General features: G+C 42.1%; 1 protein-coding gene across 1 annotated transcript in view; it reads right to left on the reverse strand.

The window, feature by feature from the left end:
* LOC143770150 (cytoplasmic phosphatidylinositol transfer protein 1-like) overlaps positions 1–21,522 on the reverse strand; it is a 165,638-nt gene that overhangs the window by 41,953 nt on the left and 102,163 nt on the right. Inside the window, exon 4 of the mRNA XM_077259479.1 lies at positions 2,929–2,936. Within this exon, the coding sequence (XP_077115594.1) occupies positions 2,929–2,936 (8 nt within the window). The remainder of the gene's footprint in view (positions 1–2,928; positions 2,937–21,522) is intronic.

The following is a 21,522-nucleotide window of genomic DNA, read 5'->3' on the forward strand; positions in this document are numbered from 1 at the left end:
CCACAAGAGGGAGCCCAAAAACAGAGTTCACAACAGTACCCCCCCTTGAGGAGGGGTCACCGAACCCTCATCAAAACCCCCAGGGCGATCAGAATGAGCCACATGGAAGGCATGAACCAAATCGGCCGCATGAACACCAGAGGCGACAACCCAGGAATTATCCTCCTGACCATAGCCTTTCCACTTAACCAAATACTGAAGCCTCCATCTAGAAATACGAGAATCCAAGATCTTCTCCACCACGTACTCCAATTCGCCCTCAACCAGCACCGGGGCAGGGGGTTCAACAGAAGGAACCACAGGCACCACATACCTCCGCAACAAAGACCTATGGAACACGTTATGAATGGCAAACGACGCTGGGAGGTCCAAACGAAATGACACCGGGTTAAGGATTTCCAAAATCTTATAAGGACCGATGAAGCGAGGCTTGAATTTAGGAGAGGAAACCTTCATAGGAACATACCGAGAAGACAGCCATACCAAATCCCCAACAAGAAGTCGGGGACCCACACCGCGACGGCGGTTGGCAAAGTGCTGAGCCTTCTCCTGTGACAACTTCAAATTGTCCACCACATGGTTCCAAATCTGTTGCAACCTATCCACCACAGAATCCACCCCAGGACAGTCAGAAGGCTCAACCTGACCCAAGGAAAAACGAGGATGAAAACCAGAATTGCAGAAAAAAGGCGAAACCAAAGTAGCAGAACTAGCCCGATTATTAAGGGCAAACTTGGCCAATGGCAAAAAAGTCACCCAATCATCCTGATCAGCAGAAACAAAACATCTTAAATAAGTTTCCAAGGTCTGATCTCGGTTCCAAGGTCTCTAGTTCGCTCGGTTTGGCCATTCGTCTGAAGATGGAAGGCCGACGAAAAAGACAAATCAATGCCCATCTTAGCACAAAAGATCCGCCAAAATCTGGACACAAACTGGGATCCTCTGTCAGACACAATATTTTCAGGGATGCCGTGCAAGCGAACCACATTCTGAAAAAATAGAGGAACCAAATCGGAGGAGGAAGGCAACTTAGGCAAGGGCCCAAATGGACCATTTTGGAAAAATTATCACACACCACCCAGATGACAGACATTCTCTGAGAGACTGGAAGATCCGAAATAAAATCCATGGAAATGTGCGTCCAAGGCCTCTTCGGGACAGGCAAAGGCAAAAGCAAACCGCTGGCACGAGAACAGCAAGGCTTAGCCCGAGCACAAATCCCACAGGACTGCACAAAGGAATGCACATCCCGCGACAAGGAAGGCCACCAGAAGGACCTAGCCACCAAATCTCTGGTACCAAAAATCCCAGGATGGCCTGCCAACACCGAAGAATGAACCTCGGAAATAACTCTGCTGGTCCATCTATCTGGGACAAACAGTCTCTCTGGTGGGCAACAGTCAGGTCTATCCGCCTGAAATTTCTGCAGCTCCCGAAAGGCTTCCACGGCCGCAGGAGACCAATTAGTCACATCAGAACCCTTCTTGGTCAAATCCGTCAAGGGTTTAACCACGCCAGAAAAATTAGCAATGAAGCGACGGTAAAAATTAGCAAAACCCAAGAACTTCTGAAGACTCTTAACAGATGTAGGCTGAGTCCAGTCATGAATAGCCTGGACCTTGACTGGGTCCATCTCAATAGTAGAAGGAGAAAAAATAAAACCCAAAAAGGAAACCTTCTGTACTCCGAAGAGACATTTTGAGCCCTTCACAAATAAGGCATTAGCACGCAGGACCTGAAATACCATCCTGACCTGCTTCACATGGGACTCCCAGTCCTCAGAAAAGACCAAAATGTCATCCAGATACACAATCATAAATTTATCCAGATATTCTCGGAAGATGTCATGCATGAAGGACTGGAACACAGAAGGAGCATTAGAGAGTCCAAAAGGCATCACCAAGTACTCAAAATGGCCTTCGGGCGTATTAAATGCTGTTTTCCATTCATCCCCCTGCTTAATGCGCACAAGGTTATACGCACCACGAAGATCTATCTTGGTATATACTCACCCTCGGACGCGCCCTGCTTCTTTCCGGCAGCCTTCCTTCCTAAGAATGAGCGCGTGAAGGACCTTAGATGACGTCGCGGCTTGTCCATGTGACCGCTCGCGACCAATCACAAGCCGCGACGTCACCGCAGGTCATTCACGCGCTCATTCTTAGGAAGGAAGCCTGCCGGTTAGTACCAGGGCGCGTCCGAGGGTGAGTATATCAATATTTTTTATTTTGATTCTTTATTTAACACTTAAATATGGATTCCGATATCGATTCCCGATATCGCAAACATATCGGAACTTGGTATCGGAATTCCGATACCAGATTCAGAAGATCGCCGACCTCATGGCCGACCCCACACAGGGGTCGGGTTTCATGAAACCCGACTTTGCCAAAAGTCGTCGACTTCTGAAAATGGCCGACCCGTTTCGCTCAACCCTACTTGCGAGCAGGGCCCTCATTCCTCCTGGTATCTATTTTGAACTGTGTTTATTGTTATGCTGTAATGTCTATTGTCTGTACAAGTCCCCTCTACAATGTAAAGTGCTGCGGAATATGTTGGCGCTATATAAATAAAATTATTATTATTATGTTATTATAATTAGAAGGTTCTGGCCTTACGTCTGCATACATGAGTTTATGGTTTGATACCTACATAAGGACTGGAGTCTGCCAGCTCAGATAAAATGTGTGCCTCTATAGTCATGTAAAGAAAATAAAGTAAAAAACTACAATCTATGAATAAAAATAGAACAAAAACATATACTGTTCTCAATTAATAAATTAGCTGGTTTATGAAAAAAAATATGTGTCACTATCTGGTTTAAAATACTAAAACTAATATAGATGATACATTCCATGTAAAAGTATGAAACCTTGATAACATTGAAAAGTTGAAGGCAAAACAAAGAAGTAGGATTGTGTAACTTACCGTGTATTCTGTTTGCCAACCGACGGGAACAATGAGCGAAAAAAAACACAGAAGAAATGAATTAAAAACATGCAGTAGTATATTGCTAATATAAAAACTCCTACTTCTGCTTTTTCATTTAGTTTTAATCACTTTTTCATATAAATTACATAGTTTAGTGGAAAGTGACCCAGAGAAGCTCTACATCTTAGTGCAATGCTAATTATGAACCACCCTCTCTTAGGCCGGTTTCAAACCATGAAAAAAGGACCATACTTGGATCGTAAGACCCAACACAACCTTTGGGTTTCCAAACTTAAGCGAACTGCTTTATATATGGCTAAGACACAACTAGCCCAGGTCAGAAGAACCAATGGTTGGGCAGCGTCTTCCAGTTTGAGCATGGTCTGTGTTTCACCTATGATCAAATCCAGTTTTACTGAAGTAAACCAGGCAGGCAGGAACATTGAGGTTGCTCCTACAGTAGCTAGCAAAAGTATTCATATTTTACTGAGCTACACTTGGATTCCAGTGGTTTTAAAACCAGTAAAACTGCTTTTAATGGTAATATAAATACAGTAAATACTGTAGGCAGTATAGCTTTCAACCTATGGCCTTATTCATTCTTCGTCTTCTTTTTGTGTTTTCCTTTCACCACATAGGAAGTACCCCAAATACGGTTTCTTCCTGCAACACCCCATCTTAACAAAACATAGGGTGCACTTTTCTTGGAAATTACTGTGAAGAGGATTCCTAGGAATGCTAATTTTCCAATATTCAGGCAGTATAAACAAGCTACCAATCACCCAATGAACAAGCAAAATGCTCATTCATCAAGTGAAATGATCTTTAAGCTTGTTGAAACATTATCGTTCTCAACAGCACAGGATATGTCTGCCAAGAACACTAACAGTCGATAGGCACAGACCGACCAATTACCAATAGTTCTTGGCACATGGGAAGAGCACTCGGCCTGTCGAAACAGGCTAGCAGTAGGCTTACATTAATGTGTTTTTTCAGAGATCATATAATTAGGAACAAAAAGAAACCAAAACTAATCAACTGTGTAACTGTAAAGCAGGAACATTGTGATAGAAGATCCAATGTGCCCTACACACACAAAAAAAATCTAAATTAATATTTTATTGCCATAATACCTCACAATGTATAGACATTGTTATATTCATAAAGTGATCCTCTCCCATTTCCTTCTAATTAAATTATACACTTTCTTACTGGTTGTCTAGATAATTGTAGTCTACATTGAAAAAAGTGACTTCAAAAGATTGCAATTGGTGAATCAGGTCCTCTCTCTTTATATACAGTGCCTTGTGAAAGTATTCGGCTCCCTGGAACTTTTTAACCTTTTCCCACATATCATGCTTCAAACATAAAGATACCAAATGTAAATTTTTGGTGAAGAATCAACAAGTGGAACACAATTGTGAAGTTGAACAAAATTTATTGGTTATTTTAAATTTTTGTGAAAATTAAAAAACTGAAAAGTGGACGTACAATATTATTCGGCCCCTTTAACTTAATACTTTGTTGTGCCACCTTTTGCTGTGATTACAGCTGCAAGTCGCTTGGGGTATGTCTCTTTTAGTTTTGTATATTGAGAGACTGAGAGAGAGAGAGGTTTGATGAAGATCGTTTGTGAACAGCTGTCAGGACTCTGAACATTTTTATTACCTTTTGTGCATTACTGCCCTTTTCCAAGATGGCGTCTTTGGTCTCATGTGCACTGTGTCTTCCTGCTATAAAACTCCACCTCAGCCTTCAGTCTTTGCTAGAGTATTCTGCCTTGCATCCAGCTCCTGACTCTGGGGACTCCCTGGCTATATACCTGCTCCTGTGAACCTGTGTGGTTATCCTGCTACTCTGCTCTGAGTTCCTGCTGCATACACCAGTTTCCAGTAATCCACCTTCCTCTGCTGCTCGTGTTTACTTCCATCTGCATTTGCTGGACATGTAAGCTGTTGCTGCTCTGCTTAAACGTGAGATTATCACCCAGGCCTTCCTGGTAGAGAAAAGACATTGCTTGAACTGCCTTATAAGCATATCTATCTGTTTGGACTAAAACAAGGACTTATTCGTGTCAAGTATCCTCAAGAATAACTGTGCTTCATAGACTTTCTGCGTGATTGCATTTTCCTCTGAAGTTCCCTAGAGACTGCTAAGCTGCGTTTAATATTTACACCAAGTGTTGGGGACTTGAGTTTCTCTCTGCACCTGTTTGAATCACCGTGTGATAATATAGACTTTACCACTTATAAAACTGTGTCCTATAGTTGTCTTGTTTCATGCAAAGAGTCTCCTGAGTTATCCCCTATAATTATTACAACAGCAGTTTTCAGATCTTTCCACAGATTCTCGATAGGATTAAGGTCTGGACTTTGACTTGGCCATTCTAACACCTGTATACGTTCATTTGTGAACCATTCCATTGTAGATTTTGCTTTATATTTGGGATCATTGTCTTGTTGGAAGACAAATCTCCGTCCCAGTCTCAGGTCTTTTGCAGACTCCAACAGGTTTTCTTCAAGAATGGTCCTGTATTTGGCTCCATCCATCTTTCCATCAATTTTAATCATCTTCCCTGTCCCTGCTCAAGAAAAACAGGCCCAAACCATGATGCTGCCACCACCATGTTTGACAGTGGGGATGGTGTGTTCAGGGTGATGAACTGTGTTGCCTTTACACCAAACATATCGTTTGGCATTGTTACCAAAAAGTTTGATTTTGGTTTCATCGGACCAGAGCACCTTCTTCCACGTGTTTGGTGTGTCTCCCAGGTGGCTTATTGCAAACTTTAAACAAAACTTTTCTAGATATCTTTGAGAAATGGCTTTCTTCTTGCCACTCTTCCATAAAGGCCATATTTGTGCAGTGTATGACTGATTGCTGTCCTATAAACACTGTCCCACCTCAGCTGTAGATCTCTACAGTTCATCCAGAGTGATCATGGGCCTCTCGGTTGCATCTCTGATTAGTCTTCTCCTTGTTTGAGAAGAAAGTTTAGAGGGACGGCCGGGTCTTGGTAGATTTGCAGTGGTATGATACTCCTTCCATTTCAATATGATCACTTGCACAGTGCTCCTTGGGAGTTTTAAAGTTTTGGAAATCATTTTGCATTCAAATCCAGCTTTAAACTTCTCCACAACAGTATCACGGACCTGCCTGTTGTGTTCCTTGGTCTTCATGATGCTCTCTGTGCTTCAGACAGAACTCAGAGACTATCACAGAGCAGGCATTTTGGACAACATTGGATCATTCAGAGATCCACAATGAACTTCTGGAGTGAGTTTGCTGCACTGAAAATAAAGGGGCCGAATAATATTGCACGCCCCACTTTTCAGTTTTTGAAATGCCACAATAATTTAAAATAACCAATAAATTTTGTTCAACAATTATGTTCCACTTGTTGATTCTCCACCAAAAATTTATATTTGGTATCTTTCTGTTTGAAGCATGATATGTGGGAAAAGGTTGAAAAGTTCCAGGGGGCCGAACACTTTCGCAAGGCACTGTAACTTCCTGCTCTGTTTGTGCTTCTTCACAGGAGTCAACGAGAACAAACTGAGCTATAAAATAGAACGTGGCCAAAGCCTCAGTTTAAATATATGGCCAAGCAAGAGGTAGATAACAGATAATTTCAGAATCCTATCTTAGAAAACTGTAAACTTCTGTTACTAATTATAATATTAATAATTATTATGTTACTAATTATAATTATGTCCTAATGCTAAATAGCCAAGACTTAGTGAGATTCTCCAAGAATGTGAAGAAATGTCTCCCATCATGTAATTCAACAACATCCCATCCTAGTCACATTTCAGGATGGGTTGCAGTCTGAAGAAGCACATCTTGAAACCTGTGTCTCAACCAGCAGATGATCTGTATCGTAAGCACGCATACCTAAATGAGCTGAGGAGCAGGGCTGTGACTTCAGAAGAAATACATTTTCTACTCAACTGACAGCACAAATAATTTTTTCTCCAGCATTTGTCCTCCGTGTGTAGACAGCCAAGGATATATATTTTTTCTCCTTTCACAGCAGTTCTCCAGCAACTCCGGAATGTGTGTTTACGATACAGCTCCTCTGTCAGTTGAGACACTTGGTTTTAGTAGCAGTAGTGCTTCTTCAGACTGCAACACATCCTGACACGTCACTAGGATGGACTGCAATTTGAATTGTGTGACAGGGTCATTCTAATACTTTCTTGGAGAATCCATTTAAGAAAATAACAGGTAAAACTTACAAATTCTAGCTACTCTCAGGAGCAGTTTAATTTTATTTCAGACAGGTAATTACAAATCTAAAATTAGTCACAATATCAAGATGTATTAACCAAAGGAATATAATTTGTCAATAGCCTATGTTAACAGTCTAGTGAATGAGCACCAAACTACTTGTTATATAGTCAATTGTGTTCATTAAAGTACACTGACTGACCAAAATTGGCATGTCTAAATGTACCATTATAGTTAGGTAGTATTTTTAAAAAGTTGAGCTCTTGAGAGTATATGACCCATTTTCCATAAGATTGTTGGTAGTTACCAAAGAATTTGATACGTGCAAAAAAAAAAATTAATATCTATAGCGAGTACTGTAAAATCAAATATCTGAATGCAACATGTATTTTTTTTCACTCTTTCTAATTAAACCTCGAAGACCGTGTAGATGACATTTAGACATGATGCTATATCTGTATTAGAATTTTCCAACAGTTACATGTCATTAATGCCTATGTGACGCCTACATGTATATAAGAGGCTATTGGCCATTAGACACTAGGGCTCAGGTATCACTGCAACCTCTGCGTCCTTGAATGAATGTTATGCCCTTGTCACAAACTGTATATGTATGGCCACTAAGGATGACGCTTATAATGTCGCATAAAGTGCAAAGTATCAGCAGAAGAATATACACTAATCAATTGTACTCGGATTCATTTTTCTTTGCTGTTTGCATAGGCTGAACACATAGTGACTGATGAGGACAACTTTATTTCTGTATGGAAGAGTAAGGTATGGTTTTTCTCCAGCGCATGCTTTATTGACACTACTGTGTGATATCATCTATTTAGTAAAAGTATATAGACATAAAACACAGAACGTTGTCTACCCAACATCACAAGATGAGGATACCGCACACATAACAGCATTATAAGGCACCAACCATGGAGGTATATACACAACTCATAAAGACACCTTATCTTTTCACATTCACGTCAGAGCCTAAAGCAAACTGTGGTCTTATCCTGCTTTCGTCATTCTCTTTACCAATCATTCTTCTACACATAGGGTCTATTTAATTTGAAGACATGACAATTATCATTAAAGGAAAAGTAAAATGATGGCAAATCACTGTGATATACCATCGCTTTATCATGGGTGAAGATCTGATGTCTTATGATCCCCACTGAAAAGGACATTGAGGAGCACACAGTGATGGTGTTGCGAACCACTGAGCATCCTGGATAGGGACAGCCGCTGGTTCCTGCACAGGTAAGCAATCAGTGACTCAAAAACTTGTAAGGAGATTCATGGCTAAGCCAACACTGGGTCCTTTCATTCTCAGGAATGGTGGGGTTTCCGTGGTTGGACAGCCACTGATCACGGGATGCACGCAATAGACAAACCCATCAGACGCTATGTGCCCTTTAATGAAATAACTGACACATCATCATAATATTTGGGTTCATGGTTATGCCAAGAGGCACAGCCTACAAAGTGACATGAACAGTCTGCTCTCTGTAACTTCTTCTTCCAGTGAATTATTACAAGTGAGAAGACTGTCCATCTCTTTAGCTGAAACTCTGCAATAATACACATTATGAAAGGATTGCCATATCACTAGAATATGCCACCATTTCCTCAGTGGTCGGGTTCCAACTTTCAAGATCCTCATTATTCTCAGAATGAATGGGCTGCGTTGCTACATAAGCATTGGATGTTCCTTCCAGTCTGTACAGGGGATGGCTATGTAGCCTCATTTACTTAAAGAGGACATTGTCACTTGTTCAAAAAATTGAGATACATGTCATGTAAAAATCCCTGAGTTCTCATGATCCTGCCACTTTTTTCCATTTTGCGCTGTGTCGCTCCATTGCAGAGGCATTCATAATTGTTGATTTTGGAGTGCCGTATGTGAAATCTCTGCTTGTAGTGCAACGTGGCGTTTCTTCACAGTCTTCTCTAGTGGCATATGCATGCACTCCTCACTCTCAAATGCTCATAGCCACAGCTCAGCAGTGTCTGACACTGCTAGATTTCTAGATCAGCTGTCAAGCTATAACTGGCAGCGTCTGATAGGGAAGGGTGTAAGCAAATGCCCGCAGAGAAAATTCTGAAGAAATGCCCATTGCACTACAAGCAGAGCTTTCACATATTTCACTCCAAAATCAACAAATATGAATATCTCTGCACTCGAGCAATGCAGTGCAAAATGGAAAAAAATGTAAGAATCAGGAGAATTTCAATTTTTTTCACCAGGTATTTAATTTTTTGAGCAAGTGACATGTCCTCTTTAAACAAACTTTGTTGGAGCTCTCTGCACAGAAGACCAGCCGTGCACAGGAAGAAATTCCAAAGATCTTTAGATGATCATTTTTTGGGGGACCAGCAGATGTTCCGGAGATTATACATTTCCTGACAATATGCAGTTGCTGTCTAAGCCGTTCCCTTTTGGTTCCGCCTCAACTCTCATGACCATTTTCCTGTGATGGAGTATGGATCGAGGGGCTGTCTCTGATCTTTCACCAGTTCTTCTTTCATTCTGTTGCCTCCTCTCTGTCCAACCACAGTGCTATGTCTGGTAGAGGAACACATCAACTGCTCTGCTTTGGACTTTTCCAAAAACACTCCCCCGAGGAACATTGATCTGTCTCTAAGCTACTGCCATAGGTTACACCGCAATGCTCTAAGATGGAAAACATTACTTTAAAGGGCCACTGTCACCCCCCTCCAGCCGTTATAAACTAAAAGAGCCACCTTGTGCAGCAGTAATGCTGCAGTCTGACAAGGTGGCTCTTTTAGTTTTTGATTCAGTTATTCCCTCAATAAAGCGTTTTAAAATTTGTACAAAATAACCTGTCCTTAGACCTGGAGGCGGTCCGAAGCCTCCTCGGTGAATCTCCCAATGGCCGTCACTCTTCTCTTCTGGGGATGTGGTCGCCGCCCCCTGCACGCTGTTTCTTCTTAAATCCGGCGCCTGCGCTGTGCGTGCCTGCCTGGGGCAGGCGCAGTCTTCATTGTCCGTCATAGGTCAGATCCAGGGTGCCTGACTGCGCCTGTGCGGGCAGTGTGGCCACCCTGTTGCTGAATCCCCGCCCCGCACTGTGTTATTCATTATGCACAGTGCGGGGCTGGGGTTCCTGGGCATGCGCACTGCGCTGTTCAGACGCTCCCCCGGTCCCCCGCCTTCCAGCGTTGCCGTAATATACAGGTTTCCTTGCCAGCGTTTGGAATGAAGCAGCCGCAAATAACAACGCTGGAAGGCGGGGGAGCTGGGGGAGCATCTGAGCTGGGGGAGCATCTGAACAGCGCAGTGCGCATGCCCAGGAACCCCAGCCCCGCACTGTGCATAATGAATAACACAGTGCGGGGCGGGGATTCAGCAACAGGGTGGCCACACTGCCCGCACAGGCGCAGTCAGGCACCCTGCATCTGACCTATGACGGACAATGAAGACTGCGCCTGCCCCAGGCAGGCACGCACAGCGCAGGCGCCGGATTTAAGAAGAAACAGTGCGCAGGGGGCGGCGACCACATCCCCAGAAGAGAAGAGTGACGGCCGTTGGGAGATTCACCGAGGAAGCTTCGGACCACCTCCAGGTCTAAGGACAGGTTATTTTGTACAAATTTTAAAACGCTTTATTGAGGGAATAACTGAATCAAAAACTAAAAGAGCCACCTTGTTAGACTGCAGCATTACTGCTGCACAAGGTGGCTCTTTTAGTTTATAACGGCTGGAGGGGGGTGACAGTGGCCCTTTAAGCTGAGGGACAAGTATGGGTAACCTTCACAGTATCAGAAGAAAACATGGGCCTTATAGGAATTTTGAATGCTTTCCTATAACCCTAAGCGTCCTACCAGCATATATGGTTTGTAAGGGAATATGGGTTACAATAATTCAATTATCTGACAATTTTGCTATTCATGCAATTCTCACATATAATTTGGAGCTTTACTTTAAGAGTTTAAGCCATTCACTGTGACATTTGTGTAAATGAATGCTACAATGCCGTGGTACTTGGAAGGAACGGGGTTTTCTGAAAAGAAAATCTGTTTAGCATTGTGTCCCTTTTAGGCAATAATAGAATTACTGCATATTTTCATTATATTTTGTGCACAACCAACTACTTCTATTTATTCCCTGGTACTTAAATAGCAAGCTATATTCATAGACTCCCCCAGTAAATCTTGCTTTCACTCTGTGTATAAAACCTTTCACTGCGCCTTCTGCGAATATAAAGCCGCCCTCCCCCATGTTGACTCTTGTTCAAATGACAGTCTTGCAAACATTTGTTCTGCATTTACTCTGTGCCAGTTCGGTGACAAGCTTCAGTCAAACTCCCTCGCTCGCGGGGCAGAGTGCACCTGCTTGATTTAAGCCTTTTAGCGAGCGATCACTAGAGTCACTGGATTATTAAGCAGTCACCGGAGACTCCGCATGGACCCTCAGCAGTGGGCTATGATTCACGTTCTCGGGAACAATAGACACACAATATGACTTCAGCATAAATGTAGGTAAAATCATCCTTGAGAGACAATAATAGGACCTGTATCACTAGCATTCTAAAAATACATAAGCATAGGTTGCAAACATCGAGGATTACCGGAGATGACGATATGATATTCCACTTATTTAAGCCAAAAAACTCCATAGAATTAATGTTCCATTCCAATTTTGCTTTTTTTTGTGGGAACATAGCCGTTCCCACTAAAGTAGTGCTAGTTGCTTAGCAACAGTAGTTTTCCTGCACTGGTGACCATCATCAATGCAGTACATGTCAGTATGTAGTGCAGTAATTACGGCAAGTGTCTTTACAGAATGTACTGTGATATCTGTGGCCCCAATGCTTGTCATTAGGAAGAAGACCGTCTCATCAAGAAGGAAAGAGGTGATAGAATTCACTAATTTAAAGGAAACCTGTCAGTAGGATTTCAGCCCCTAAACTATTTATATGTCCATGCATATATATCAAAGACTATTGCAGCAATACCTGTACATGCCCAGTCTTTTCCTCTATTAACGGGAAATCAGTGTTTGAAAATGATATACAAATGAGATTGAAGAGCTACTGTAGATTTGAAGCCTCTGTCACCCAGGCTCTATTCCCTGCCCAGTGCCGCCTCCTCCTGCTTGACTGACAGCCCCTATGCTGTGTGACTGGAGGCAAATGAGTCATCAGTCAAACAGAAGAAGAAGGTGGCATGCAGAGAATAGAGCTGGAGTGACAGAGGCTCCAGATCTAGGATAGCTCTTCTTCAACCTCAGTTAAAACACTGATTTCCCAGTAACAGAGGAACCCTGGGCTTGGCATGTACAGGTGTTGTTGGACTAGTCTTTGGAAGTGCTGCATGCACATGTATATAGTTTGAAGTGTAAAATACTGCCGAAAGATTCCCTTGAAGAAGAGAAAAGATAAGTACAGTACAATGCAATGTTTTTAACGTCTCTCAGAGGTTGTGAGCTCAGAATGGCTGCCTTAAACAGACTTGGCATTAGAAGGTCACAGAGGAACACTAGTCTTCTTCCCCTATTATACAGGGATCTGGACTTACTGTGGGAACTACAGGGTTGTGTCCACAGAGTAGCTGCTGGCCAGAGGAGTGAGCCTGAGGCAAGGATGGTCAAATCATTTGGATTAGTATCAGGAGGGACAGAACCAGCCAAAAAATGCAGTCAAATCAATAGCCAGAGTCAGATATCAGGAAGTCAGTCAATAAGAAGCAGTCAAGTTGGAGTCAAAATCAGGTGAGTTTATGGAAACAGATGTAGTAAAAATGCAAGCTGGGTAAATATCAAAATAGCCAAAATAGTTAATTGTAACACAGTAGATGGATGGATCCAAGCACAATAACTAGCAATCCCAGCAGTACGCTGGGAGTATAAGTAGGGTGTGGTACTGTCCCATTGACCACTGGTGGGGAGCTGATAACCTCTGCTGAGCTGCTGGGCAGCACACCCTCTATTCTGCCTAACTGGGCGGCATCACCTGTTCAGCCAAACCTCTACCACTGATTGAAAAGCTCCTGCACAACAAAGAGATATAGACCCTGTTGTATCCTTCATCCTCAGTTCCGCCAGGGAGAATCTGGCAGTGCCTGGTCACAGCGGCAGACATCGCTGGAGAAGGTCCAGGTTGGGATGTAACAGGAGATACTTAATATGTGCGACTCAGGAGATAAATGCAAACTAAAAGTTAAACACACTTCTATGAGTTCTCTTAAAATTGCCTTCACTACTTGATACCTTGAGATATTGGGTTCATAAAACTGTAAGAAGTGAACCTGCTATCTGACACATTTATGATCAGGTAATTGTATATGGAACAAAAACAGTCTAATGCTGGCTTATCGTTAAATGCAGCTGATAGTCCGGTGGGCAATCCATTGGTCCTATTAAAAGGAACATGTCACTAGGTTCGGCCGATACGAGTTACGGCCACCACCCATCAGAGCTTATCTACAGTATTCTATAATGCTGTAGATAAGCTCCCGCTCCGACCTCACCTGCAGGGCGGTCCAGTCCGATGGGTGTCGCAGGTCCTGGTCCGGCGCCTCCCATCTTCATGCGATGCCGCCCTCCTGGGAACTGCTTAGATATTTATACCCCTAAGGGTATGTGCACACGGTCAGTAAATGCTGTGAGCTGGATGCTGCGTCCAACTCGCAGCATCCAGATGTTACAGCATAGTACCTGTGGTGACGGACATGCGACACTTCTTTCCATGTCAATGGCGCTTCTATGCAAGATAAATCTCACCCGTACAATGTATTGGACGCAGTGATTCCGCACGATTCAATGAACACATGCGGAATCACCTGCTTTCAAAAGCTAGCAGCGCTTTAAATGTAGCGGACATGTGCTGGATCCAAAGCACTGCCGATTACTGACTGTGTGCACATACCCTTATAGAGGACAAGATCATATGCTACAACATTGTTGCAATGCAAACTTATCTGTGCACCATAACAGGACTATGCTAGTGAGAGAGGTTGTCAATGTCTTGAGAAAGGTCATTAATATCAGATCAGCGGTAACTCACCGATCATCTGCCTGCATCTCCTGCTCTGGCTGGATGTACATTACATACAGAGCCACAATAGCCCTCCTCTCTACACCACATAGTGGCCATTCTTGGGATCTGCGTCTCAGCTCGCATTTGTCTCAATAGGAGCTGAGAGGCAGTATCCTAGAACGGTAAGTACACAATTTACACAGCGGGAACTACAAAGAAATGATTGTGGCGTTACTGGGTTCCAGCCACCCACTCATCTGATATTGGTAGTCTATCCTAAGGAGAGATGCTCAGTATTTCAGTCCTGGAAAAAACCTTTAAAGAAGCATGCCAAGCACTTTTATCCTCTTAATATTTTGCAATCTTCATATATACACTGACGAATAAAGCTAATCATATGCTAAATAGTTGCAAGTCAAATTTATGTATGAAATATCCAAGATGATTGTTTATAAAATTATGATGGTTTCATGATCAAAGCTGTAGTGGATGGAGAGAAAGTCATGAAAAAGGCATGAAAGTCAAAAGTTCAAAACATTGTTATTACCCTTTTGCTCAGCAGTGTAGATCTGTGTACTTACTATTGCTCATTTTGTCTTTCTACCCAGCTAATTCCTCCCTTTTCTCTGCTCTGTGTAGAAACAGGAAGTCTCTTTTCCCTGCATTTTTCATTCCCTTTTTTACCTCCTGACCCAGAAGCTCAGCTCCTCCTCCTGCCAGGGACTTTTGCAGTGACTTATGATTTATACAGGGAGAATTGACCTCCAGTTTCTATATAGAGCTTAGACGGATTCAGCTAGTCAGTTTTCAATCAGGTGACCTCATAGACCTAATGGAAATGAGAAGAATTGAATGGGTAGAAAGACAAAATGAGCAATTGTAAGTGCTATATAATATGATGGCTGCAAAATATTAAAAGGATAAAAATGTTGATGGAAGGAGGGTTTCTTTAATATTCTGTATTAACACTGAATAGACTGACTGGATGATGATGAAATCGGGGATCTGTGAGGGCCATATCATCACTTCCATGACTCCTTATTCTTCTTTATGCTGAAGATAGTTCTTAAATGCACTTATGGGATAAATATTGCTTATTTTGCGCCCACCTGAAACTCTAATGTGTAAAAGCTTCATGTTTGCAGGTTGGCACAGGCTTGGATGTGGCCATGCTCACATTTTCCAGTCTCCATTCTACCTTGCTCTGTCCTCACTGACCTAGAATAACCTGCTATTTTTACACTGTGCTGCGACGAAGACATAAATATCTGCTTAGGTCACCTGCATTTTCCTATTTTTATTAGTAATAAAAATCTAGAGTGGGTGCAGTGGTTGCAGTTGCTTCTGAGTCCTGGAGCCTAGTGAGGTCCTAGCTTCAAGTTACAACAATGTCCACTGCCATCGTAGCTAACAACCCATGTGCCAACCTGCTGCTAATTTATCACTTTTGCAAATTAGAATAATTCTTCTTCTGCATGACTCTAAGAATAGTGAGAGATTTTCATGTTTTGTTGGAATATTTCCATTTTTGGGGACAATCTGATATAATTATTCGAATTATTCGGTGTGATAACCCCTGTGTAAAACAGAATACCGCAATATTGGTTGTCACCAGCAACTGGATAATGTTGATTGTTGTCTTATTCTGGATAACTTTTTTATAGTTGTATATTTTAGGAAACCTTTCTAAAATCCAGTGCATATGTTTTTGGCAGGTGTGTAAAAAATACTGCAAAGTAAGAAGTATTAATTAGTTTATTTTTTAGAATGAACAACAGAGAAACTCTAAATCCAAACAGTAATTGGTGGTGATGGCCCTTTGCTTTCAAAACAGCATCAATTCTTCTAGGCACACTTGCATAAAGTTTTTGAAGAACTTGGCAGAGAGGTTGTAAACATCTTGGAGAACTAACCACAGATCTTCTGTGAATGTTGCTTACGCAAATCCTTCTGTCTCTTCACGTAATCCCAGATTTATTGGATGATGATGAAATTGGGGATAGGTAAGGGCCATATCATCACTTCCAGTACTCCTTGTTCTTCTCTATGCTGAAGATAGTTCTTAAAGATATTGCCTGTGTGTTTGGGTTGATGCCCTGCTGCAGAATAGATTTGGAGCCAATGGTATTGTATGATGGACAATTATCTGCCTGTTGTGACGTTGGTCACTTCTCATGGCCAAGCCGTCAGTCAGAATGGTCAAGTAGTCCAAGGTCAGAAGCCAGGAGAGTACATCATAAACAAAAGGAAAAGACAAAAGTGTAGTCAGGTAATGTTCCGATGTCAGAATACCAGAAAGATAATGGATCACAGCAGAAGGGGTTAAACAGTCGGATGGTCAGAACAAAGTCCAAGGTCAGTCATCAAGAGATCAAGCATACAGAACTCAAGGCACAGGAAACATAAACCTCACTTGTTAAATGTACATCTGGCAGAGGTCTGGGAGAGTGAACGCCTGGAGACAGCCGACCCCCTCCAAGTCACAGATTGGATATTTGAGCTGTCAATCAACATACTAACAGCTCAGCATGCCCCTGTACCAGATTGGATGGCCAAGCTGTGAATCAAAGTACTAACAGCTTCAGCATGCCCCTGTGTCGGATTGGACGGCCGAGCTGCCTGTAACTGCATCCCAGAGATGCTGAGGGGTGGAACCGTAACACCTGTATTTATCAGCATTGAGGACAGAAAAAAGGGCAACACTGATTACCGTAGATGCAGTGGTTGACCAAGGAAACTTAGGGCAGCAGATGTATGACACATCATTCTTACTTCCCATAGAAATCGGAAGATGTCCAGCAGTGCCACCAGCTCAGAACTGACAGCAATCAGTGGGACCTTGTTACACCAATCTACTGTTCAGAAAAGTCTAGGCAGAAGTTATCTTCATCAAAGAATTGCAAACAAAAATTCATACCTTCTACTTGGAAAAAGGCCAAGTGATTATTTATGTACAAAAATAAGAAATTGGGTGCAGTTGCTCTGGACAGATGAGTAAAATTTGAAGTATTTTGCTGTAACAAAAAAGTTTCCTGTCTTAATGGTGGGAGAATGGTGCAATAATTAATGCCTGTAGATGTCGACAGTGAAGTATGGTGGAGGGTCTTTGCAAGTTTGAGACTACATTCCAGCAAATGGAGTTGGAATTGGGGACTTGATCAGGATTAATGGTGTCCTGCTATAGATGCAGATATTTATCCATCATGTAATACCCTCAAGGAGACACCCATTTGGGTCCAAATGTATTCTCCAGTAGGACAATGATTCCAAATATACAGTAAATGTCGCTAAGAACTAGAAGTGCTAATATGGCCCCCACAGAGCATTGATGTTAACTTTATCTAGTCTATCTGGGATGACATGAAGAGACTGAAGAATTTGCACAAGTGACATCTACAGAAGATCTGTGGTTAGTTCTCCAAGATGTTTAGAACAACCTCCCTTTTGAGTTCTTCAAAAACATTTTGTAAGTGTGCCAAGAAGAATTGAGTCAAAGAGCGGCCACCAAATAGGGATTTGATTTTGTTTTCTGTTTTGTCTGTTCACTTTGCATTTTGTTTATTGATAAAAATAAACTGTTAATACTTCTGTTATTGGAAGCTTCTTATTTTGCAGCATTTAATCCATGTATGCATAAAACGTTTGCACGGTACATAATATTACAGCAGAAAAACCTCTTCATGTGGATTATGAGAAAATTCATTTTCTAGCCACTCCCCTCACATAACATAACTCAATTTTTTATTTCTCTCTCGATATTTTGGATTAGTCCAAGCTGCAGACAAGTTCACATTGCCTGAGGCTCACAAATCATCTCTATTTCCTGCATAACATTGATTCATCATTATTATTAATAATTTTCGTACTTGTTCCTCATCTACTACACCCTAATATGTTGTAGATGGAAAATGTATGTTGTCTAAGGCATGTCATGAGTAATACAACAGGATGAGAACATATTCTGTAGTACATATTTCCAAATTAAGTTTTTTCAAAGCTTTCAAAATTGTTTTATATAACAAAACAATCCTACAATACCATGTCATAGGGTCAAAGGATGGAGGTGACTGATGTTATTTCCCCACATTTACTAAAACATAAATAATAAGGCAGAAATACAAAATTAGAGTGATTTCTGACTTTTTGGGTTGCAACAATTTTAATCTATGCTTACTATGAGCAGGAATAGATTTACACAAGAAATATTCACCTCTTTAATGCCATTGGCTAAACTAATCTGAAATAAACCACTTCATTGTGATGATCATGCCCACTTTTAAAATGATGAGCAAAACTGCCATTTTTACAGCAAATTTCTATATAGTGAACCTGGTAAATAAGACAAAAACAACTGTAGAATTCCTGACTTTGTTGCCGGACCTTTAAATTATCGTGTGTGTTAAATTATTTGTGAATAAATTATTAAATTATTTATGTTATCTCTGTTAAATATAAAAAAACAAATGTGGATTTCTTGATCTTGTTGCCATACCTTGGATGTGTCTTGACTATTCGAGTGTGTTATCTCTTTTGCTCTTAACGCTTTCTGGCCTCAGGTACCTGATCCCGAACTTGGCCTCTGACTATCCGTTTCTCTTATCCACTTATCTTGGCATACCCTCCTGGCATTTGACCTTGGACTGTTACTTGACCATGCCTTTGTCTAGCCCCTTTGTACTACAAGCGATCCTGGTATCTGACCTTGGACCTCTTGACTATCCTGTTTTGAGTAGTAATTCAGTGTCACATAGCCTCAGGCGATGCCTGACTATCTATATGTTTTTATTACTGTGGGCACATATACTCATTTGGACATAATTATAATTTATAGTTACCACTTCGGCTGATTTCCACTTTCACAACTTAATGTCTTTTATATCTTGCTTGATGCTTTAACTCATTCCTAATGTACTATATCCTCTATGGCACATTTTTTAGATGTCAACACCACTATTTTAATGTTTTAATTACCGGTATATCTATTTTGACATTGGAACTAATAAAGGCTATTTTATATTACTTTATGATTTATGCAGTCATTCCCATAGGATTTTACTGTTAGTATTCATTAAGTTACATGGCTTTCAAAAATTTACTCAGATGTGGACAGCCCCTTTAAAGTATTTTTCAATTTATGAGCATAAAACAGATGCAGATACTGTATGTGAAAATGATTGGTTAATGTGACAAAAAAGCAAGAAATTCCATTATCTCTAATTATTTCTTGCTGCTGACACATTATCCATATAAATTGTTGTTCTTTTTTATCTGGTTAGAAAAACAAATTCAGCGAGTGAAAAGAATGAAAGAACACATATGTGACCCCTGGTATTTCATCAATCTGCAGCAGCTAGTATTTAAAATCAAGCCCATTGTTCAGGTATGTACCCTACAGGCCATTATTGTAAGCATATAAGAGGCATCAGCTACCCTTTGCTTTGCTTTTTAACTCTGCTTGTCCTTGCAAAGTAATCTCAGATGTATTCTCTGTGAATATGAAAATTACATGATATTTAAAATGATCCCTAATATACCGTATTTTTCGGACTACAAGACGCACTTTTTCCCCCCCAAAAAAGGGGGGAAAATGGGGGGTTCGTCTAATAGTCGCAATGCAGGCTTACCGTGGCGGCAGAGGTGCGGTGGCAGAGGTGTGGCGGCAGAGGTGCGGTGGCAGAGGTGCGGCGGCAGACGTGCGGGGATGAGGAGGCGCAGTGAGCAGGGTCCCTTTCCCCGGTGAGGTGATGCAGCAGCCCGGTAAGCAGCAGAGCCGGGTGAATCCTGTTGTTAGCGGTGGTGGCGGCCATCTTCCGGAGGCCGCGCGTGCGCAGATGGAGCGCTCTGCTTCCCGGGGCTTCAGGAAAATGGCCACGGAATGCCGCATGTGCGCAGATGGGGATCGCGGCGGCCATTTTCCTGAAGTTCTTGGCTTTGTAACATTAGCAGCAGCAGCAACAGCCAGCACAGAAGACACCGCAAACATGGCACAGTCTGCAATAATGCAAAATCAATACATGACACTAAAAACTACACCATCGCCTAGTCTGCCCAGTCTGCGACTGGGGTGCAAAATCATCGGAGATCCATGACTTGTTCGTTTTAATGAAAGTTAGGTGGTCTACACTTTCAGGGGACAGACGGATACGTTTATCCATGAGGACACCAGCAGCAGTGATGAAGTCACGTTCTGAGAGAATGCTGGCTGCAGGGCATGACAAAACCTCCAAGATGTGACAGGCAAGCTCAGGCCACGCTTCCATTTTTGAAGACCAAAATGTAAAAGGCTCCAAACCACCCCTGATGGCATTGCATTGAGTTCAAGATACTCCTGCACCATAATCTCCAGTTGTTCACAACGTGACAGAATTGTACTCTGTTCTACTGGTTTAAAACTGTATTAAACGACTCACAGAAATTGTTTATGCCACTAATACTGCTGCTGCTAATATTTTGGCAATGATGCCTTGAAGTTCCTGAGGTTGGACATCGACAACTGGGATGCACATTGTGTGCCTCACTGCTGTCTTGGGGAAACCGACTCTTAAGATTGTCTACAAATGTATTTCAATACTATAGAAAGTGTGCATTCATTTAAAGAGGGAGAAGCATCTGGCTAAATTTACTTTTGTACAGTGGATCTAAAAGAGTGGCAACCCAGTAGTCAGCGCTATTTCTAACCCTAAGACTACAGGCATACTATGTTGAAAATAGTGCAGCAAGAAGGCACTCATGTGTCGGGCACTTTCATGAGGTCCAAGTCCATGCTGTGTTGGTTGCTGGTAACACTACAGGTTGCTTTGTCCATCCCCTCCCGCCAACCACGGACAACAGAGAGCGTATCATTATCCTCTTCATCTCTTGACTGTTGTGCGTCCATCACCTCATCCTCCTCACTTTGTTCCTCTGCTTCTGCATCTTCACTAACAGTTTGTCTGGTACAATGAGCCCCCCTTGATTGCCATAAGCCACCCTCCCATGGCACCCACCTGTGCGACAACAGTATGGAAATTTAGGATATTGTTATCCCTTCTGCATCCTCATCTGCTTCCAACTGTTGCTCTGGGACCATCACCTCCTTATGCAGACTATTCAAAGTGTGATCCAGCATGTGAATGACCAGAATACTGAGGCTGATGATGGCGCTGTCAGCACTAACCGTCTTAGTAGCCATTTCAAAACTGTGCAGAAGGGTGCAGAGATGATTCACCTGTGCCCAATCCACAAGCGTGATTTGTACAGTGTCCGGACTGTGTTGGCCCAGGCCCTGCAAAAGGACATACAGCACCAGGCCTCATCGCTACTTCCACAGTCGCTGCAATATGTGCAGAGTGGAATTCCACTGTGTTGGAACATTGCTAATCAAT

The sequence above is a fragment of the Ranitomeya variabilis genome, chromosome 4 (genome assembly GCF_051348905.1).
Source record: "Ranitomeya variabilis isolate aRanVar5 chromosome 4, aRanVar5.hap1, whole genome shotgun sequence".
In the NCBI taxonomy this organism is placed as follows: domain Eukaryota; kingdom Metazoa; phylum Chordata; class Amphibia; order Anura; family Dendrobatidae; genus Ranitomeya; species Ranitomeya variabilis.